Raw genomic sequence first — 17,696 nt, 5'->3', positions numbered from 1 at the left:
TGATTGCTGCTCGTTTTTCTTCTGTGCCTTCTGTCCCCTGCCCCTGTTGTTTAGTCACAGTTTCAGTTATCCATGCGTAGCAAATATTTCAGGCAAATATGCACCACCATCGTACCCGGCACACGGCTTCGTGCAGTTTCATAACCGATAAAGTCGCGCGAACCCTGGGAAGCAGGCAGTGGGGCAGCGTGATTTCTTATCGGTCGACGTCGAGAACTCTTTGAGACGACGCTCTGTGCGCAAGCGAAAAGACACGTTTGTTCAAACATAAAAATCCAGAAGGACAAATACTACTAATAGAAGCGCAACTGATTGCAATTTGAAGCGCGATTTGTCTTTGTGGCGGTGTTGAGAATGTGCACCCCCGATAAGAATTTGTTTTGTGATGAATGTGTTTTAGCATAGATGTTTTTTTTTTTATCGCATGATTCACCACATCGGGAAGGAAATGGAAAGTAAATAGAGCGGGTAAGGTAAAGACCTTGTAAATGAGACATCTTTCCAGATGAAATGTTGGGGTTTATTTTATCGTAATGAGTGAAACAGAATTGTTAATTGGCCGGGACAGAGCTTTGCCAATAAGCGACAGCAGAGCACATACTTCTAAATGGTCGCGACGCCGATGACCGCATAGTCCGTTTGCAAGAAGATTTGCCTGCTTCTCTTTAATTTGGGACCAGAGAGGGCCATCCGATACTGATACTGATCCAAAACTGAAAGTAAATTGTCCCCGTTTTTATGTCCGGATATAATGTCTCTGAGACATGGACCAGAATTTACGATGTGCGAATTTAAATCCGAAGACTCAGCCTGCAAAGTTTTTGGAGACTGACCACATGGGTTGAAGAAATGATGCGCAAGATATGAAGGAACTTCTACATCAGACCAAGATCGCACAAATGGTATTTTCTTCTTTGCCTCTACAACCTCTAGAAGGCTCAGGTGGCCATTCTGAATTATATAAACAGAACTAACTATATAGAGACTACCCGTACCAGTTCCTATCGTCGTAAAGAATTTTAAACCCAAATAGATCGCCTACTGACAGTATAAATTGAAAACAAAATTGCAATCAGTGCTATCTTATCAGCTAGGGAAGCGCCCTTCAAAGAAAAGTATGCTATCGAAAGATGTTTACGCGATAATAGCTTATTAAATCTGTCGAACAGATACTTCAAACGATTGCTGATAACGGGCAGCCCTACCTTGACGTGCACGCCCGTGTTCCATCTGTCGGCGTGATTTATGTGGCGCGCGTATGTTTACCATACCGTAGCCTAAATTGACCGAGTTGGTTATCGTTCTAAAAAAAAGCGGGCCAACTAGGTTATCTAAAAGCATGCCAGGGTTAATTGGTAACGCTACACCATCTTTATCTTGATGCCTTTAGTCCTCGTTCGTTTGCCAATACGATGCACAAGCTTGATGCAATTGTTCGGAGAGTGAGATCGGATCATCTAGCAGTTGGGCCAGTAGAAACAGCTCCAATAGTGTCATCGTTTTCGTTTTCATGTTCGATCGAGTATCTGGTCCGGGGAAAACTTTCGACAGTGCAAGGTACGGTGTAATGACGACGTGCACTTCGTTCGGCCGAAGATAGCCGTACAGAGTGTAACGGCGCATCAGTTGCAAATATCGCTTGGCAAAGTGTAGCCGCGTATCATCGAACTCTTCGTGCAGAAGGTTAAGAACGTCCAGTGCGATAAGACGCTTCGGAACACCGACCACATCGCCTAGAAAATGGTTGAACCGAGAAGAAATTAAAATGAGGAATCATTGGCCAGCTTCATCTTGCAGACACACACACACCTAAGACGACGTCGATGCAACGCTGCGGAAGTACCTGCACTTGGAACAGGGAAAGAAATTGATGGAAAGCCATTGCACACTCCCTCGGTGCGTGCACGGCGCGGAGGTAATCGAACAGATTTGGGTATCCGGATTTAATTTTTTCGTATATTTTTTTCACATGCATCGTACTGCCGCCTACCACGAATAGTCCATACACGCCAATGTCTGTAATAAGGAATGTTAAATGTGTTTAGGAAATATACCATCCCATGCGGGTAACAGCTGTTGGCTAAGCGATGCCTTACGTTTTTCTAAATAATCGATGCATGTCAGCAATGCTTGGTACTGTTGCCGTGTGATCTTGTGAGTCCCGCTTACTTCTAAAACCGAATTTCTTCTTCGTCCAAAACTAAAGCCACTAAAAAGTAAAGAAAAAATGGTAGCTTACAAAGAAATTCACATCTTAAGTCTTAAGTCACATTCCACTAGCAAGCTGGCAAGTACATAACAGGTGCTTATGTGCAATATGTTTAATGTAGCGTTTTAAAGGGCCGTCATTTGAAGGTCTCCGTAAAGAAATACAAACAACTGGTCCGAGCGGAACGAGGTAAGAAGGTCTTGCAGATTCAGAGAATCTGCAAACGACCCGTTCCCCCTTTCGGCATGACTTTAGCGCCATTGCATAGCTTTATCCGCTGTAAGGTGACCGCGAAATGTTTGTTTACAGTTTTGAGACCTGCTGTGCGGGCTACGGAGGCAAAGTCACGGCCAGTCAGGTTGCTGTGTTGCTTGACCGACAGCTCCAATGCAGCCGAATGGAAAATATATAAAACAGTGTGCCCATACCGGAGCATGGCTTAATAAGGGAACGATCGAGCATCAGCTTGATCAACGAATCGAGCGTTTGCGTTGCGTTGAGGAAAGTGATGAGCATAATGTGTACGATAGTTTCAATCGTTTTGGCCTGCTCGCTTCTGCTGGTATCGATCGCTTTCATAGGTGCAAGCAGCCGCCATTTTGGGGAGCAAACACAGAAACGAGAGGCGAACAATCCGGCTGGAGTATGGGAGCTCGTATCAGCAGCCACCGTTGCACCGAAAACACCAGTCGATCTGATGATGCGATTTGATGGCTACAACAGAAACACAAAACCCCAGCCAACAGATGAGGAGGATCCACTCGAGGCCGAAAACAGCCACGTGGTGGTGCAGGTGTACTCCGTCGATTCCGATCAGGAAGTGGTAAACGATTCGGCCTCCATGGCGATTCGTACGCTAAAGGTGGAAAACTTTGTCACCCCGAAGGAGCACATGGATGGCAAATCGACTGATCGTGTTGAGCGGAAAGTACTCGCTCCAGGTAAAAACGTGCCGGTAGAGTCCGGCGAAAAGGAAGATCTACTGTCGGAACAATTCTTTATCGACGAATCGGGTACGGAGCAAGAACCAAACACTGCCGTAAGACGACCGGGATATGGTAAAACGTTCGGCAATGGACGAGCTGAGGTGGAGAGTTACGATCAGGAGCAGGAACGTGTTGCAGCCAAGGGGTCACAATCATCTTACGCCAATTCGGCCCCACCGTTCTTCGACTACAACGAACAGACGAGCCAGCGCATGTTGGATGAGTTTTTCGCCCTGCGCAATCAGGACACGTTGGCTTCCCGTCGGTCAAACTACGACTGGGGCGAGGGACAGCTGAGATCGAGAACGCTGGAGGATATTAAAAATCAAAACCGAGCTTCGGCTGCATCGAGACGAAAGGCGCAAGTCCCCGATTATCCGCGGGAAGATGATATGAGCTATGACCGATATGCGGACTACGGTGAGTGTAGGGAAAAATTTCAATTACATTGATCCTGATCCTTGACATTAACTACAATTTTCTTCCCCGGTAGCTGAAGCAGAGCAGCGAGCAGTAGGTTATACGGCACAGAAGCTAGGCCGTAAACAGCGTGCGACACCTTCAACCGGTGGTCAGACGCATGTGCTCAACAAGGTCCCGATCGTGGCGTACGATGGTGATGGATCGATGGCACCGATGTACAAAACAGACCCCTCACAACGCTCACAGTTTGAACGATCGAGGTTCCACTATTCACTGCCCTCGATGGTATACAACCCGTACGCTTGGGATCCGTACCACATGAACATGCTGCGGTTTCCACAGTGTAACGCATGCCAGCAAAATGCACGGGCCCTCTGCTCCAAGTGTGGACTGTGTGCCGATTGCTGTGCCCACAGCAAATGCACCTGTGGATGCCTGAATGGTTGAGTTCCGTGACGGCCCCAGAACGCTACCACATCACCAGCCATTTAGACACAACAGAAGCCAAATAAAGCCCAACAAGTGTAGGAAAAAGTTGAAGAAAAGATAAGAAATACGTACCCCTTTCGCCGGTACTTGAAGTTGTCCTCTAGCCACTTCCATAACATTGGTTCAACAATTTGGAGCGCGTTTGTTTCGGAGTCCGAAAGCTGAATTTGGTTACACCATATGGACGGGAGGGAGTAGTAGCTGTTTGCTTGGCGGTTCCTAGCTAGCAAACACTATTATGACAGATGATACGATGGTTACCCAGATCGTGACGGTTGCTTGGATTACTTAAAACAGACTACACTTTTACCTAATAGCGCAGCATGGCGAATTTTGCGTACGACGCTGTCATTTGAACTGTGCAGTGCGCGGCCAAGACATAACAACACAATCTTTAAACAGTGCAGATAACGTTTCACAAATAATGCTGATGCTTTCGAGAAGTTCCGGGGAAGGCCACTGTCGGATGGTGGATGGATTTTGGGGTTTGTTTAGGTGTTAAAATTGGGGAGCTTGCATGCATGAATCGTGTAATAGGATATCCTTTTCCGTTGCGGTTTGTATACGTTCGTAGGTGGCAGCTAGAATTAGGTCAGGGCGGCATGATGGAGCAGCTATTTAAAAACGAATAAAAAAAACCTTCTCAATGTTATAAATTTGATTTTCAAACTAAAACTGTCCAATTGATACATCAAATGATTGAGTGACCAGAATCATAGGAATCCATCGTACTAATGGCCGTTTTACATTCAAAAACATATATGTACATCTTCCCAACCAATCCGTTGAATGCATTTTTCACCCTCGCGCGCGATTTGTTTCCACCGACTTCCACTGACCGGATAAGACAAAACGAGGAACTAAATTTGCCATCGCCTGTAAACAAATGTCGCTGATCGCAGCACAATTTGTGCAACAGGCCCTAAACGGGCCCTGGGCGAAACCCTCACGGCTAGCAGCCATTCGATTCGGTACACCATTCATTTTCCATCGAACAGTGACCCGGTAGGGGTGGAGTTGCTTTGTTCATTTGCTGTGTATTTGACTTCCGGCTGGCATACCTTGGGCTGCTTTGTATGCAACAGTACCGGAACGGGACAATCTCACGTCAAGGTGCATCCCGGTTGTGATACGGAAATTTCTCCGGTGACCTAGTTTCGCGAAGATTCCGCGAAGGAGTCTGGCGTGGTGCATCGTCACAGCCGGTGTCTATTGTGTCGTTCTATATAAGAAAGACCTTCGAGCATAGGGCAGTGAACAGTGATCGCGGTACGTTATGGCTATGAAGATCGTGTTGGTGTGTCTACTTTGGACGGTGGAGGCGTTAGGGCAGTGCGGTGAGGAATGGTATGGAGAGGCGCGGGCGGCCGTCTACAGATCGGACGAGTATCCGAGCGTTGAGGATCGGGCGCCCAGTTTTGAGGAAATGAGCGAGGAATATTATCCGGTAAAGCAGCAGCGCTACCTCCGGTCTAGCCGATATTCACCGCCAGAATATGGATATGGTAATAGCTTCAGAGACGAACGCGACGATTGGGAACGATATGGAGGACTGCGGAAATCACATTACGATGTCCACAAGAGTCGACGAAAGTATGACTCGTATGGGAAAAGTTCTCGTAGTGATTATGGCAACAAGGGCTCGCTAGGTGCAAATGGCTACGAGCGCAAGAAGACAAGCCGAGCGGCAAAATATGGTGGTGATGGAAGTTCCTACGGAAAGACAACCTCCCTTACGTATAAGGCCGTTCCACCGAAGGCTAGCTGTGCTCAGAATTTGCTTATCGGATGCACACCAACGGTAACGAGGGTTCCCTGTTCGGCAAGTTCCTCGTATGACGCATACGGACATTCGGCCAGTGTGCCCTACTATCCACCACCCCCAGCACACCAAATGCCATCCCACTACGGAATGCCAATTCCAGCACCGTATCCAACGTACGGACCACCTCCCCCAGCCAGCTACTACCCACCATCGTCACCGTCTCACACAGGCCCAGCTCACCATAAACATCATTCATCGACATCAGATCACCACGCGAAACCTACGGAAGATGCGCACGGATATGGTCCCTCGTACAAGGTCGCAGCACCGGAAGAGATCCCCGGATTCGCTGCACCGGTGCGTGAGGAGCTAAGCGAATCACCAAAGGTACCGATCATTTCCGCCTTTTCCAAACCAACCGATTCCAGCACCAATTCAACACAACCGAAAGGGACGGCGGCAAATGGGACGGCCGTGGCCGAGACGACATCGCCCAAGACGAGCCCAATGCCAGTGCTAACACCCGCACCGGAACAGAAGGACGATGAGTTTTGGGAGGTGGAATCGAACGTGGAAAGTTCAACGGACGTTACAGAAGGGTCCACCGCACGGTAAAACTACCCTGCGGCATATGATATAGCGCATTAGTGTTGTTCTTGTTGGAGCTGCAATAAACTGGAAGCCCACGAGGTGGCTTTGGAGTGGAATTTGGCTCAATGGGGGTTTTATTCGATCTTCACTTTAGCGCTTGTGTCGTCGACGTGGTAGCGTAACTTTGCATCGGTCAGCAAATGTGGGCTTGTTGGAAGGTTGGTTGGTTGCATGACCCAATTGATGTCGTTGGCTATATGTTGGTGTAGATTTTTTTTTACGGTCTGTATGTCTGAATGTTGATTGTTTTTCACTTTCAGCGGGACAAAAAGAAGCCAATGGAACGAAGTCTATTGCGCGCGGGGTTTGCTATTGGTATGCGTTAATGAACATTAATGAAAGAAACAATTTTCGTAAGTAATGTGAGCAAAAAAGAGGGAAAATGTAGCGACTATGGGTAAGTAATATATTTTAACTACTTGTAAAATTAGGCGCAGATTTGCATCAAAATTTAATAATAAATTGTTTGTTTTTAATAACTGATTCGAATTATTTTGCTGACGTTTTCACGTTCCCAAACTTTATTTCATAATTCAGACTTAAGTTACATAGTTAAAATTTTACAAAACTGCTAGGCAGGACATTAGGCCAAGAATAGGAATAAGTCATTTTTTTAAATCACTTTTTAATTGCATATTAAATTGAAAATTAAACATATTTAAATACGTTAACAGCAAACTTAACGAATTCGTCGAGCATTTGCAAAGTTTATTTATTTGGTTTTGAATATAAAATGATTTTAACGAAATCAAAACGAAATCAAGCTTAAATCCATGCTCTATTGCTTTAGTTTGATTCTTTTCGGAATTTAATCCAGACCCGTGAGCTGTTAAGTTAAATTGGGTTAATGAATTAGGGACAACTCATCAGGCTAGAGCAGAATTCTCAAGTATTCTTAAAAATTTCCCAATATATTACCTATTATTCATACACATTTTCCCACTACTGAAGCAATCATCCGTAATCTGTTACACACCTTGATCATCATGAAGAAATTTACTCACTATTTTAATTCAAAGGAAAAAGTGTTATGGGCTTCCATATGAATTTTCACAATAATCTTACCATACAATTTTTAATCAGCTTTTACTAAAGAAATTCTTGGATTAAATCACAATTCAACGGTGTTCCTTCTAACATCTCAAATGCGAAAGTGCGTAAGACATTTTCCTTTAGTCACCCTCTGCAACCATTTCAGCAAACCACTGCGAACAACCTACCGTCCAGGGTGAGCTTATTTTCCCTACCTCAACTATTCTGCTGCAGCGTTGAAATTGTTGCCTTTGCAGGCGTTGAAAAGGTAAACAATAATTTCGGCCAACCATGGAACTGTCTTGTTTGGGCAAACTTTTTCGTGTTAGGCCAAAAAAAAAGATCAACCACGTTTGTTTGTTACACCGCGTGGTAAAGGCCCTTTACGCGTACTTCCTTTCTTGGGTTTTTTGAATCTGCATGGGATATAAAATGGGCCCCGACTGCTGGGTAAGAGCATCAGTCAACAGTGAAAGCTTCCCAACAGTAGAACATTACAGCAGAAACATCACTACCATGAACAGCTTCATTGCGATCACCCTGCTGGCTGTGGTTGGTGTAGCCATTGCAGCACCGGCCAAGTACGGACACGCCGGTGGCCATCATGGAGGTGTGATGCCCGGTCCGGCTGTGGTCCACACCTACGATGCCGTTGCTCCGATGGTCAAGTGTGGCCATAATCTGCTGGTAAGCTGCGATCCCCATCATCAGACCGTGCCGTGCAAGGCTGCCGCTCATCACGGAGGGCATGCCGGATACGGTCACCATGCGCCTGCTCCTGCACCGGCCTATCATCATGCGCCGGCCCCACACTACGCTCCGGCTCCGGCCTACCATGGTGAGCATGGTGGCGAGTACCGTGCCAAGCATCACAAGAAGCACCACAAGAAGCACGGCAAGAGCGCCGACAACGTGGGAGAAGCGATCGACAGCAGCTCGGAAGCGATGTAAGCGGTTTCGTGTGCTAGTGCGCTGAACGGACCCCTCAAGACTGAATTACATTCCGTTTTTTTCCGACACCCTTTCCTATCTACTTCTATTCCCATCCCAAACCTGTCACCAACCATGGAATGTAAAACGAGCCAGAAATGGCGTCACAATAAAGAGTGATCTTTCTTAACAAATTATCGCTGGTCGATGTTAATATCGTACGAGGTGTGATCGAAAGAAATGCAACGATGTGAGTCGGCAAAAGAAAAATCATTTAAGAATAAGCTTCTAAATTTCTTTTATGGTAAAAAATCTATTTGTCTTTGATGGTAATTCTGAGCTGTAAGTATGATAAAAATGGCTAGAAATTTATTACACAATCTTCTTTTTTTTCTGGTGGATTAAGTAAGTGGAATTCTAGCTACTGGATTTTCTAGCTACTTTTTTATATCTTCAGCATACCTGTTGTATGCTGAAGATATGTTGTCCCTTGTAAAGTTAGGAACTCTTTAACTGTTCTCCTCTTAAGCCTTCTGCGAATGTACAGCATACTAAAAGGAAGATCGGTCTGTATTTGCGTGCATAATATTTCCTGGGATGATCAACGATTTTTAAATATGTTCTGCTCAAGATGTACTGTGATCACCTGAACCGCTTTGTAAGTTGAAAATTAATTAAATAAACGAGCATCTCGAAAAGTTTAACGATCTGATCTTTAGATTGCAGCTTATTGCCCCATTTGTTCGTCTCTTAATGCGGAAGTTATTTTTAGAATCTAGACGTACGCTGTTGCTGAAAATCAAAAACACAACTTCATTGCTGCAAAAGTCTTTCGGGCTAAATGTACGGCAATGGTAACAAATACGGATGGAGAAGTGTTTTCGCCCACCATCTGTGAAAATATGGGGCAAAAAACCTTACCAAGGACACACAGTGAAACACACGGATGATATAAAAGCGTTCGGTAAAGATGGTTGAAACGTTTGTTGAATATCTGTGCTGAACATTGTGGTACATTCGGATAAGCCGCAATGAAGTTTGCATTCGGAATCGTGCTAGCGCTGCTCGTTGTAGTAAGCTTGTCTCAAGTTTACGCAGAAGATGCTGAAGAAAGTGCAACCGCTCCTGTTACCAGTGATTTCGCAGAAAATTCCGAACCTGAAGGCCCATACGATCCAGCAAAGATTGCCGAACTGCAGTCAACACCGAAAGGGCGTTTCTGGCTAGGACTAGCATCCAATCTGATCAGTGCATTCCTATCTAGTCATCATTAGACGTGGTTAAATAAAAAAGTGTTAACGAAGCGAATCGTCTCGTTGTTCTATTGTTTGCGTACCACAGTTTTGCAAGATTGTGTGCACGTGTGTCTGTGTCTTAACACGAAACAGTAAACTTGAACAAACAGTTCGATTTCTCAAGAATGATCGATAACTGCTCCAGCAACTGGCTTGTGGACCAAGAAAAATACAATAAAAAATCGCCGTAAAATGAGATATTCTTTCAAGCTGCTATTATCCAACATCGAGAAACAGTCTAGTCTATAAATTTTTGCCTTTTAAGCTAAAGGGTATTTAATTTAAAAAAAAAATAATGAAATTGTTAGAAAATCCTACTTTTCCGTACCGTATGCCAAAATACTGTTTCCTATAGTGAATGAGATTGTTTAATATATAGATAAAATACTTTTTTAAAGCCAAGACACATGTGACGACACGGCATAGACAAAAATAAGGAGTCAATCAAACAAGTATTCAGGGAATTTTCAATAAATAGTTTATTCAATGAACATAATATAAAATGGGTTCAGGTGAAGTAATATAGGCGACACCAGGGCCGATCTTCACACGACGGGATCACATCCCATCCGGGACGTTTCTAACTATTTAGCCAAGAAAGAATATAGATTGTTTCAAATTTAATTTGTCGATCCCTTTGAATGCTAATTTAACATTGAAGATGAGCCAATTTGCCAAGCCGTTGAGCTTAAAAGATAATAGTAAATGTGTTTAACACACGTAAAAAGTAGAAAAGCGTAAAATCCATTATATTCTTTTAATTAGATTAGAGCTTTAATGTATGCAATTCGATTGCCGAATCTTTAGGCGCAAAATCTGATAAAGTTAGTTTAAAATTACCAATTATTTTCGATACGTCCCTAAACTTAGTTTACTTTCTACAACACCTAAAACACCAAACCTTCACCAAACAACTGCCTAAAAATTAATTATGGATGTTGAGCAACGGACTTTCCTATTCGAAGATCTCTCGCTGAAAAGGAATCGCAAGAAGAGAAGCCTTTTTTGAGGCTAAAGGCAAATCGTGATTCGCAAATGGTATCGAAAAATTGCTTGTAAGTTCTTCTTCTTCTTATTCTTGGCTTTATCACCTTCTCAGGTCATGCCGACCATCTAATGGCTTACTAGATTTGCTGATATTTGCTCATAGTTGAAAAGTGAGTAGTGAGTCCTCACTACGGGGGAAACAATCCGGATTGGATATAAACGCTAATCCTACCATGTGAAGACCGGTGTTGTTGGGGCCTCTACCACCGTTATGATTATGTTTATGATGAAAGTTATAATTTAAAAAATTTTTTCAAGAAATATGCTTATCCACGATAATAGAATTACATCGTGTACACCGGATAGCATAGTGGCAGGCGCCATACATTCAAGTAATACTGGCGCGATCTTTAAACGTTAATCGATGTAAATGTTGCTCGTGATATAAAAGAGGGCTGTTTGCGAAAACTAGTCTGCAAGGATGTTGATAAACAAGTGCACGTCCAACCCAATGAAGGAAATACAACATGCTCCAACGAGAAAGCTTTTGGCATACAACAGGGCCAGCGTAAACAATGAAGTGAAAACTATTGTTTTGAGGAAAAAAACAAACAATGATAAGCAAAACAATTTATGATTTTCTTACTATTTGCTTAGTGCCCAGTTTATTAATAATTTAGCAGCCTGACGAACAACAAAGCCCCAAAAGCGTCCGTTCGGGTTCGCCTGCAGCTCAGCCCACATCTCTTCGTCTGACTTAACCTCGGTCTTCGTTTCAGTGCCGTTGGATTGAGCGGTCGCTTCCTCGGGTGCGGGTTGTGGGTAGGCCTGGCAGATGCACAGCACCGCGAACAAGGCAAGCAGGATTGCGAATGCGAACTTCATGCTGACTGTTGAACGGTGCACTTTTCAGCTGATGATCTATCTGAAGATGTGGCGGAGCTTATATACAAGGTGGTGCGACATTGAGATTGGATGAGGTTTTCTATATTGACACAGCTGAATACCTCGATCCTAACCTAGATAGGATTTGAACTCAGGAAGTGACAGACTGTGGTGTGAGAAGATAATACAAGTAGAACCTTCTGGAAAGCTGTTGTGGTGTGTCTTCCTGTTTATTCAAATGCACAACATTGGAAATAGTTTTGCGAGACAGTTTGAACAAGACTCAAAATATGGTTAGACTCCGGGTGTGGGAAGTTCCCAACCGCTCTTGACTTTAATTAAAGAGTTTTTGTTTGCAATTATTACAACGGTTTCAAGAATTAAGCCTCGAAAGGGTTTCAAATGCTGGGACAATATTTCTATGGAAAACTTTAGTGAGAAAATATTGGAGAAGGTGCAATCTTTGTCTTAACATTTGTTTAAAAAAGAGGATACAATTTATTGTTGAAGGACACGTATTATCCCTAGACGTGCCAGGCACCGAATCATATCAGGAATTCTTTTCTGTGGCAAAGATTTAATACAACGTGATATAAAAATGTCTCAGAATGTTAGTATTATTTTTGTGTTTATAAAGATACATCATAATTTCAGAGCGAAGCGTGAATAAATTGTTGTCTAAGGTGAGCAACAACCCTGGTTGTTTGGTGGGAAAGCTTTCTTTAGTCCTACCAATGCGAAAACAGTTGTATTTGCAAGGTCGTTACGTGTACAGACTGGATTTAGCATCGGCAATAACAAACAGCGTCGCGTAGAATCGTGTATATTTGTTCAGCAGTTATGATATCACGCACTCAGCCCCTACATTGATTTCATGTCGTTTTATCTGATCCATCATGAATAGTTTCCTGACCATGTAACCTCTTGTTTGGAAAAACAAAATAGATTTAAGCGGTATTTTGTCTTGCGCATTTTATCACAGCACCCACAATTTATCACAGTGAGTTAGCTCCACGTTGTATAAGCATATAGGAACGTTTTATTACGAAACAGAAAATACTACTAATATAGAATAATAATACTACGCGAGTAGAACGTTCCCTGGTGATCCTCTTCAGCTGACATATCTGACCTGGACCTAAGCGCATTGCGCATAATAAATAATCGTATTAAAATAGTCTTATCTCGTGATCTCTATGTTGCTGTGAAGAGAAAAGGTCAGTCCGTCTGAAATATGCTGAGTGCCAGACATCGATCGTTGTTACTTCTTATTATACGGAGTTCAGGGGGAGCAACGTGCGTAGTGTCTGACAGTAGTGACACCTGAAGATCATTACAGCAGCAGACATACTTTCACATTGATCACCTTCTTATCGATTGAAAGTACTACTAGCCTATTCTTGACGTACGGACGCAAAGAAGAAGAAAGGTCCACTCAGACCATGAATAGGATATGGTTAAGTTACGCCAAAAACTGTACGTAACCAATAAGCAGCGCTATCAACCCATTCCCAGGCTCATCATAGATCGGCCGAGGCAAGCTGTTATGGTGAGGGATTTCGGGAACACGACCGAGTCGCTGGGCAACTACACTACCTAGGCGATGTTCCCCGATGTCCACTGGCGTATGGTGGACTACAGCTCCACCAGGAAGGTGCTCGTCAACGACCCATTCGGCAGAAGACTTCGAGAAGCACAGCGAGACGAATCTGTCGAAGATCAGATTCTGCCGTGGAAGGAGGAATGTAGCCCTTGAAACAGTTTCCTGTAAGCGGATAAGCGACATGTAAATGGATAACCGATACGCACGATATGAAGGAGAAGCAATCCTTGACAGATTTCAATTTAGACTTAAAATAAAAAATCCCTGGGCATCAGATTAACTTTCTAATACTTCGTTCAGTCGTAAATGTAATTAAACAAATAAATTTTGATCTATGTTTGCTATTGTGTTGAAACTTAAGTAATTTTTACTCCCTGTTTTTATTTTTAGAACATCTTGTTCTAAAAAACGTAGCACCCTTCCCACAGCATGCTCACATTTCTCGCCGGTTTGGAGCTCTACCTTCGAGACACTTCACTAGACAACAACTTTCCTAGTGGAGCAGTTATATCGTGCGCAAGAAACGGCTGTACTCTCGCGCAAAAACTGCCCAGAGAAGGTCTGCCAAAAAAGACGCTCCAGATGGTTCGCTTACCGGTTACACATACCACCGTACCGCCCCAACCTTAGGGCCACCATACCCACCAAAGTCAATGAATGCAAAAGGTGTGCTGTGGCTTGAGAGAGAGAGTCGAAGAGAAATACACTAAAATACTACCCAATCGCGTACGGGCAATTGGGAAGAGAATCGGCGCGTGCTTGCAACAGGACACGCAATCCTCCCACACCGCGACCGAGGAAAGAGCGTCACGGAGAGCGTCACACACCAGAAGCGAGGGAGTTGTATAGCGATCGAGGGAGCAAGAGAGCACTGCCGAGAGATCCGTCCAAGCAGGCAAGGACGCTGCAGGACGCACGAACGGTCGGTCAGACGCGGATTTACGCTCGGCAAGGCAGTTAGCGCTGGTCGGAAAACCAGCGTTAGTCTTCAGTCAGTTTTCCCACCGGTCGTATGTGCGGTACGCGTTTCGCAGGCCAACATCGCCAATCGGTCAATCTCTGTCACTCTGTTGTCTTCTGTACCACCTGCACCTTCCCCATCTCATCCTCATCACCACCATCATCCCGAATAGATAACAACGGTAGGGTTTGGCTGTGTCCCATGGGTGGCGATGTCACGGTTGTGTGTGCCCAAAGTGCCACAAAATGTGTGTGTGTGTGAGTGTAGTGTAGTATAGCTACTTACGAATCTCGAAAGAAATCTAACGCCAAGCATTGGAATGGATAGCCGTAAGAATAGCGGACACACTAGAACGACCGGAAGGAACTCCGATACGATGCCGTCGACACGCGCGAAGGGCACCACATACGCAGCGATGCCCGGAATGACTGTGTTCTCTGTGTGATGCTCCCATTGCGTGACTGTTCGCTTCGCTGGCGAATAAATCAATTCTTTTTTCGTTGTTAATTAACTTAAAAGTTTTCCTTTCGTTGCTTCGCATTTGTGGTCGTTGCAAGCTCTGTTAAAGGGGGATATCTCGCTCTCTACATCTCGCTCGCTCTCCTTCTCTCTAGCAAGCACTGCTTCTCTCTTCTCGCGTCGCCTTCTTCGCACAATCCGCACCGTCAGAAAAGTGACGGCTGATAAGTTTGCCCAAGCCTCCCTGGAGCTGTCCCGATAAGACAAGGATCCAAGAAGGATACGCTTAAAGGGCAACTCCCGTGCACGATTGTTAGAATGGGGAGCTTCCCATCCGAATACCCGAGCGTCATGTGTGGCGTACGGATACCCTGAAATAGTCCGCGGGTGTTTGTGGTTGTACTAATGTGTGCGAAATAGACGTTTACTACGGTACTAGGTGTAATGGGTACTAGGGGTAATGCTGAATGTGAGCGAGCATTGATATCAGCGAGAGCGTGAAAGAGAGAGAGAGAGAGAGAGAGAGAGAGAGCACAGGGGAAAACCATCAGTGATCGTACCGTCGCGCATAAGCCGATATCCTTGCTATCAACACAACATCAGCCAACCTTTCGGGCGAGGGTTTTTGGAGAACTTAGGGGAGCAGGAGTAGCTAAGAAGGAAGGAGGAAGAAAAAAAACATCCCCATTACCAATCAATTTCGCGTCGCGTCGGGCTGGGTTGGATAATGTAAAGGAATAAATAAATCCTTCCTCAGGGCGCCCATCCCGTCGGAAGTTCGGGTGTGTTCCTTGCGTCCTTGCTGCGGGTGTCTGTGTATAGGTTTGAAAAGGTCGCACACACCTTCGCGCATGGAAACGTAGCTCGTCTGCTCGTCGGAACTACGTGTTGCAGCTGCTGGTGTGCTTCAGGATTGCGAGACACTATTATGTCACAGTTAGATAGTTGAAGGTGCTCGCTATGAATTCTGTGAAGTAGCTCGAAAGCTATTCCATCGAACCACCGATTCAGTGTGGGGTAACCCATTCGAGCGAACCGGATCGAAAATCTATTTGCTCAGCATAATGACCGCTTGTCCAAATAGCCTTCCATGCATACTTTATGAGTGTGCGTGATTTTTTTTTTTGTTCTCTATTGGTGAGGGGTGGATTTGTTTTCCCGATTCCCCTGTCGGTGTGTCACACTGAACGTTTTAGTCATCAGCACCGAGACACACGACTACTCCCTAGACTGATCGTGCGGTTCGTGTGAGCCCATCATATGTTGGCCATGCCTTACTCTCTTGCTCTCAGATGGTTCTATTGCTTGTTATATTGCTCTATTGACATTGAGGCAGTAGTGTTTGCAATATAGTTCGGACTGTAGGGTGGAAGGCAAGGATGCCGGATGTTATCGGGATGACAGCATTCCAGACGCACACGCCAACACGCAGCAGAACTCGCGTTTGTCGTGCAACGCCGAGCAAACCGAGAGCACCCAAGAGCACGGACCGATCCGAACAGGATGTCGAGAGCGAAACGTTGAGAGATTCGGCAAACCGGAAACCCCGATGCGGAGCGATCTGACACACAGACACGCGTACATGTACGGGAAAGTACGCACACACTTTCGCGTAACGCACAACAGCGAACGCATTGGCGTTGGTTTTTGAAGCCTGCCAAAAGCTTCTCCACAACGGGAAAGAGCAACTTTAGAGCAGAGATCGTAGTGATTGAGGGTTTTTTTTTGTGTGTGCAAGCTCGGGTTCACTGTCGGTTACCATGGTGATAGCGCATCACAGCTTATGGTGGTAGTCGTCAGCTTTGCTCGGTAAGCAGTTACAGTTTGGCTGTGCGTGTCAGATGTATTCTCGCTGAGATTTCGCTTCGTCCCTGTTGATTGGGCGGACGTTCCGAACGGAGTACCGAGCAAGGTATCGCTTCAAGACGCCAGCTGAGTACAGCAGCTGAGACCAGAGTTTTCGTAGTGAATGTGTGCGCGCGTGTTGGTGGTGGTGCAGGAATTGGTGCGAAATTGTGCAACTGCTGGTTTATTGTCTAGGACAGACCGTGTCCCACAAGTGTATCGGAAGGTTATTTGGTAGCATCTTAAAATGTGCTCCCTAGTTATGAATATCTGAAAGTGATAAAGAATTGTTTGATTGTGTGTCAAGCCTTAAAAAAAAAGTGACTTCTTCATGGAACTGCAATTACTGTTTTCCAGTAGCTGACAGATCCTGTCATTTGAAGGAACACAGTTCACCACCGAGTGGCAGTAATTTGTGGCAAATGTTAGTGATGGGAAATTAGTCACCGATGCAAGCGAAAGCGAAAAAAAAAACTACAAAAGAACCGCTTCCAAAGGCCAGGGGTTTAAGGAAACATAAACACAATAGTACTCCGGAAGCATCAGCCCGAGAGGACCCGGGCCCGAGAGGAGAGCCAGAAAAAAAACAATAGCACGGAAGTGTACAGGGAGCAAAGAATGATTCACTTGTGCCCGGTTGTTGGCGTGGATCCGGGTTGCATTGTCGATGTGTGTGTGTGTCTTCAGTAGCGAAAACCGTTTCATAAAGGATAACACAAGAGCCTGAATATATATGGGACACGGGGTGTCACGGGGTTTCTTCTCGAGTGGATACGAATAATCGCAACAAGAGGGTTTGGTTTTTTTTTTTTTGGTTCCTGTGGTAACACTAGGCGCGTTGCTAGGGGAGAGTGGCTGCAATAAAATACAAAAGTGGCACACAAACCCGAAACAGCATCAAAGCAATCGCGGGGCGGTAGAAGCGGTTTGCAATCTTGGGTAGGACAATGCTGATGGTGAGGGATGGTAACAATGCAGCACTGGTAAAGAAAGAAATCTGCGCCATCTCTCCCGCGCTCCTGAGGCATTCTTCGCGTTCGCGGGTGTTTTCTGGAGCAACCTGTGCACGGAGCGTACGATGCAAGGTGTACTTTCTTCGGCAGTTCCGTTAGTTCTCCTGGCACGAGGATCATACAAAGTAGATAATAGAGAAGCAAGTGGGCCGATTTACATGTG

At 45.0% G+C, this 17,696-nt stretch overlaps 5 protein-coding genes across 5 annotated transcripts in view; 3 read left to right on the top strand and 2 right to left on the bottom strand.

Annotated features, from left to right (window-relative positions):
• The window catches only part of LOC126564400 (pre-mRNA-processing factor 17), a 375,930-nt gene that overhangs the window by 16,235 nt on the left and 341,999 nt on the right, over positions 1–17,696 (top strand). The window lies entirely within an intron of this gene.
• Positions 1–17,696, bottom strand: part of LOC126565285 (uncharacterized) — a 433,172-nt gene that overhangs the window by 192,801 nt on the left and 222,675 nt on the right. The window lies entirely within an intron of this gene.
• LOC126565309 (uncharacterized) lies at positions 1,336–4,261 on the bottom strand. Its single transcript, XM_050222476.1, has 4 exons — positions 4,180–4,261; positions 2,097–2,209; positions 1,810–2,016; positions 1,336–1,733 (listed from the first exon to the last, which is right to left on the bottom strand). Exons 1-4 carry the CDS (start codon positions 4,224–4,226, stop codon positions 1,387–1,389), a joined length of 714 nt encoding a protein of 237 aa, XP_050078433.1. The 5' UTR covers positions 4,227–4,261; the 3' UTR covers positions 1,336–1,386.
• LOC126565871 (uncharacterized) lies at positions 2,718–4,065 on the top strand. The gene is made up of 2 exons (XM_050223081.1): positions 2,718–3,615; positions 3,689–4,065. The coding sequence occupies exons 1-2, from the start codon at positions 2,718–2,720 to the stop codon at positions 4,063–4,065; spliced, it is 1,275 nt and encodes a 424-aa protein (XP_050079038.1).
• LOC126565576 (vitelline membrane protein 15a-1-like) lies at positions 8,032–8,506 on the top strand. Its single transcript, XM_050222767.1, has one exon. The coding sequence runs from the start codon at positions 8,072–8,074 to the stop codon at positions 8,504–8,506; it is 435 nt and encodes a 144-aa protein (XP_050078724.1). The 5' UTR covers positions 8,032–8,071.

This window comes from Anopheles maculipalpis, chromosome 3RL, assembly GCF_943734695.1.
Source record: "Anopheles maculipalpis chromosome 3RL, idAnoMacuDA_375_x, whole genome shotgun sequence".
NCBI lineage: Eukaryota > Metazoa > Arthropoda > Insecta > Diptera > Culicidae > Anopheles > Anopheles maculipalpis.
This window is presented reverse-complemented; position numbering and strand designations above follow the sequence as displayed.

What these genes read in the sequence shown, in the direction of transcription:
- LOC126565871 (XM_050223081.1), top strand. Translation starts at nt 2,718, where the DNA reads ATGAGCATAATGTGTACGATAGTTTCAATCGTTTTGGCCTGCTCGCTT. An exon ending in TGACCGATATGCGGACTACG is followed by an intron (nt 3,616 to 3,688) that starts GTGAGTGTAGGG and finishes CTTCCCCGGTAG; the next exon opens with CTGAAGCAGAGCAGCGAGCA.
- LOC126565309 (XM_050222476.1), bottom strand. Translation starts at nt 4,226, where the DNA reads ATGTTATGGAAGTGGCTAGAGGACAACTTCAAGTACCGGCGAAAGGG. An exon ending in TTCAAGTACCGGCGAAAGGG is followed by an intron (nt 2,210 to 4,179) that starts GTACGTATTTCT and finishes TTTACTTTTTAG; the next exon opens with TGGCTTTAGTTTTGGACGAA. An exon ending in TTGCATCGACGTCGTCTTAG is followed by an intron (nt 1,734 to 1,809) that starts GTGTGTGTGTGT and finishes ACCATTTTCTAG; the next exon opens with GCGATGTGGTCGGTGTTCCG.
- LOC126565576 (XM_050222767.1), top strand. Translation starts at nt 8,072, where the DNA reads ATGAACAGCTTCATTGCGATCACCCTGCTGGCTGTGGTTGGTGTAGCC.